The sequence below is a fragment of the Carlito syrichta genome, unplaced genomic scaffold, assembly GCF_000164805.1.
Source record: "Carlito syrichta isolate Samal-C Ts95f unplaced genomic scaffold, Tarsius_syrichta-2.0.1 Scaffold301943, whole genome shotgun sequence".
Classification (NCBI taxonomy): domain Eukaryota; kingdom Metazoa; phylum Chordata; class Mammalia; order Primates; family Tarsiidae; genus Carlito; species Carlito syrichta.
In genome coordinates this window covers 113491-117015 of record NW_007246039.1, presented here as the reverse complement: position 1 = coordinate 117015, position 3525 = coordinate 113491, and the positions used below count along the sequence as shown (strand labels likewise).

The 3525-nt window shown below is 62.4% G+C and overlaps 2 protein-coding genes across 2 annotated transcripts in view; one reads left to right on the top strand and one right to left on the bottom strand.

Annotated features, from left to right (window-relative positions):
* The first annotated feature begins 611 nt into the window (after nucleotides 1–611).
* Nucleotides 612–1446, top strand: CLDN4 (claudin 4). The gene has a single exon (XM_008055748.1). It carries the CDS (start codon nucleotides 722–724, stop codon nucleotides 1349–1351), a length of 630 nt encoding a protein of 209 aa, XP_008053939.1. The 5' UTR covers nucleotides 612–721; the 3' UTR covers nucleotides 1352–1446.
* A 1747-nt stretch (nucleotides 1447–3193) lies between these two features.
* Nucleotides 3194–3525, bottom strand: part of METTL27 (methyltransferase like 27) — a 3612-nt gene continuing 3280 nt past the window's right edge. The window contains 2 exon segments of the mRNA XM_008055747.1: nucleotides 3194–3401; nucleotides 3403–3523. Of these exon segments, the coding sequence (XP_008053938.1) occupies nucleotides 3275–3401; nucleotides 3403–3523 (248 nt within the window). The 3' untranslated portion in view covers nucleotides 3194–3274.

The window sequence follows — 3525 nt, the reverse complement described above, 5'->3', positions numbered from 1 at the left end:
CCGGTCAATGCCAAGAAGATTGTGATTATAATAATAAGAGTAGCGATAGCACCGTGATGAAAGTGACAAGGACAGGGACAACAATCATCAGGGTGGGGCTCCTCTAGGACATTCTCAGAGTTTCATCCTCAGATTCCTTCTGAGGGTCCCAAGCCTGGAGCGAGGGAGCACTGGGGTGCTGGGACCCAGGTGTTCAGGCCCCAGACCCAGCTGGGCCTGGCTGCCCTCTCCTTCCTGCCCTGTGAACACCAGGTACCCCTGGGCCGTGACTCAGTGTCAGGCTCCAGGCTGACCTCAGCATGGCCTGTGGGCAGGGGGAGAGGGCAGTTTCTTCTGAGACTGGCTGGTGACTCAGGGGCCCAGGGCTGGGGCCCAAAGTGCCTTCTGTTGGCCGGCGCTCAGGAATCCAGAGAAACTGGTCAGGGGCAGGCTCCAGTGGCTGAAACCCCTCCCTTTGCCTCCGCCCCTCTGCCGGAGTCCTATAACTGCTCGACCTGTAGCCCGGGAGTGCGGTGGCAGCTGTTGGCAGGAGGGAACTGGTCTGGTCACACTTGCTGTGCTTGTGCATCTGATCTCGACTGTGCATCCGGCGCTCAACTCACCAGAAGAGGCTTTCCCTGCGAACGTCGGGCCCGTCCTGTCCTCGGAGCTTGGAATCTCACAGCGCTCGGAGCCCGACCCCTCAGCCTTCCAGGCCCCCGACCCCCGGCGACGCTGAGCCATGGCCTCCATGGGGCTGCAGGTGATGGGCGTCGCGCTGGCCGTGCTGGGCTGGCTGGGCGTCATGCTGAGCTGCGCGCTGCCCATGTGGCGCGTGACGGCCTTCATTGGCAGCAACATCGTCACGTCGCAGACCATCTGGGAGGGCCTGTGGATGAACTGCGTGGTGCAGAGCACCGGCCAGATGCAGTGCAAGGTGTACGACTCGCTGCTGGCGCTGCCGCAGGACCTGCAGGCCGCCCGCGCGCTCATGGTCATTGGCATCGTCGTGGCCGCGCTGGGCGTGCTGCTCTCCGTGGTAGGCGGCAAGTGCACCAACTGCGTGGAAGACGAGAGCGCCAAGGCCAAGACCATGATCACGGCGGGCGTGGTGTTCCTGCTGGCCGGCCTGCTGGTGATGGTGCCGGTGTCCTGGACGGCCCACAATGTTATCCGCGACTTCTACAACCCACTGGTGGCCTCTGGGCAGAAGAGGGAGATGGGAGCCTCACTCTACGTGGGCTGGGCCGCCTCAGGCCTGCTGCTGCTTGGGGGGGGCCTGCTCTGCTGCAACTGCCCGCCCCGCACTGACAAGCCCTACTCGGCCAAGTATTCTGCCGCCCGCTCCGCCCCGGCCAGCAACTACGTGTAAGGTGCCGCCGCTCAGCTCAACTCTGTCCCTTCTGGCTTTGCTTCTCCCCGGACCGAGCTCAGTGCAGCCTGTGACCCCAGGATGGCCCTGCCACGGGGCCTGAGTCCGGCCGTGGGCCGGCAGCCCCGAGCCCCTCTGGACACCTTCCCAAGGCCTCCTCTCACCAGTAAGGATGGATGCTACCTCTCCTGAGCGGCCTGTGGATCCAGGGGAGGGGGCGGAAGCCGTGGGGTGTGGCTGTGGAGTGGGGAGAGGGCTCCTGCTGGCCAGGACGGCTCAACCCTGACCCTGGGCTCTGCCTCTGAGTGCCTGCCCTGGCCGCGCCGGTGTTGGCCACCGTCCCCGTTTTGATCTTGCCCCCTGCCTTTGCCCGAATCTTCTCCAATCCCAACCCTTCTTTTGCTGCTGTCACCCACATTCCCGGGCACTCCCGGGACCCTGCCTGGGCCCCGGTGTGACCGGTGGGTCAGCGAGCGCCGCCTGTTTTGCCTATGGAAACCTGCAGCCATGAGGATGGCTGTGGCCTTACCCACCCACCTGCCGGATCTCAGAGTGGATGGACGGGTTTGGAGGGGAGGGGTGAAGGTGGTACAAACTGGTTTGGGCAGTGATGGGGGAGGGGGCCAGAGAGGCAGCTGGGGTGGCCCCCACCCCTCCCCACCCCCGCTCTGCCGCCTCAGGACTCTGCCTCACGCACCTCAGCGGAAGGACCAAGGCCAGCGGTGACTGGCCCCCTTGGGATCCTCTGCCCCTGCCAAGGACACTGGCCTGCCTGGGGGTGGGTGGGGCGGATTCGCCCTAGGAAGTCCCAGGGGTTCCCCCTGCCTTCTGTGGGGTTTCTGTTTTGTAATTTAAGGAGATCTTTTCACCACTTAATTAATATTATTTTCTACAATAAATGGAACCTGTGCACAGGAGGTCTTTGTGTTGTCTCTGATTTCAGTTGTGTAGGTGGGCAGGGCAGGGGTCAGTGGGCGGGGGGACCACCACCATGCTGTGGCCAAGACAGGAATACTTAAAAAAACGGGTTTTGGGGAATCGTGAAAACTCGGAACTAGCCCAGTTTTCGGGATCTCCTTGTCCAACCCCTTCATCTGCTGGAGGGTAAACCCCGTACCCCAGTGAAGGGCGGGAGACCCCAGGAGGGAGAAGGGATGGGAGCACTCGGCTCTGGGGGATGGGCCACCTTTGTCCCAGCTTGGTCTGGGCAGCCAGGCTGGTCTCATCTTTGCTGGGTCACCCGACAGTCCCGCCTCCAGCCTTTGCTCAAGCTGTCCCTGCCCTCAGCCTGGAATGTTCTTTTTCCTTTCTCCACCCCTCTGGATCCTGTTTGTCCTGAAGGTTCAGCTCCCAGCCTCCTCCTCCATGAAGTCTTCCCAGACTTCTGGATGGAGGAATCCTCACCTGCTCTGTTCACGTCCCCAAGGTGCTGCCGGTCTCCAAAGCCCTCTCACCTGCCCCGGCTGATGGCAGCCTCCAAGCCATGCCTGGAGCTCAGCATTCCAGTCCCCTTGCAGATGAGGAAATTGAGTCCTGGATGTGTGAAAGTGTGTGGCCCAGGCCTTGACCTACATAGCTTGGGCGTCTCGGGCTCTGAATCTGAGGCCGCCAGGGGCTCAGCGAACACTTGGTTCCCTGCTCTGCCACGATCCAAACTTCCCAGCCTGCTTCCAGCCAGTGGTTAGAGGTGAGAGGACCCAGCATCTCAGGAAGAGTGGCCGGCCACACCTGGCTCAGGGATGGCGGGGGCCGGGGGGGAGCTTTGCTGTCACTTCTCCCTTCTTGAACCCACAGCGACAGATGTCACTCCTTCTTGGGGCTAGAGAACTGCAGAGCCATGAGTCCCTTCACCCCTCTTGGGGGCTCATTTATTAGGCAGAGCAAGTGGAGGGTCAGAGGCCGGCCGGGGGCTGGGACCGGAGCTCACACCCTCGACGTGAACTGTCTCCTGCTTTCGGTACAGGTAGACGATGCCGGAGATGAAGCCATCCTTGGCAGAGGTGCCTGGTACCACCTCGACTTCGGAGGTGGCCAGCTCCCAGCAGTCCACAGGCCAGGCCACCAGGCGTTTCCATGCCCCAGCCTGCTCCAGCCCATCCAGAGCGGCCTCCAGCACCTCCTTGTATCGAAGGTTGGACGGGTTGGTCCTGGTGGTCAGACACACCAGCCCACCT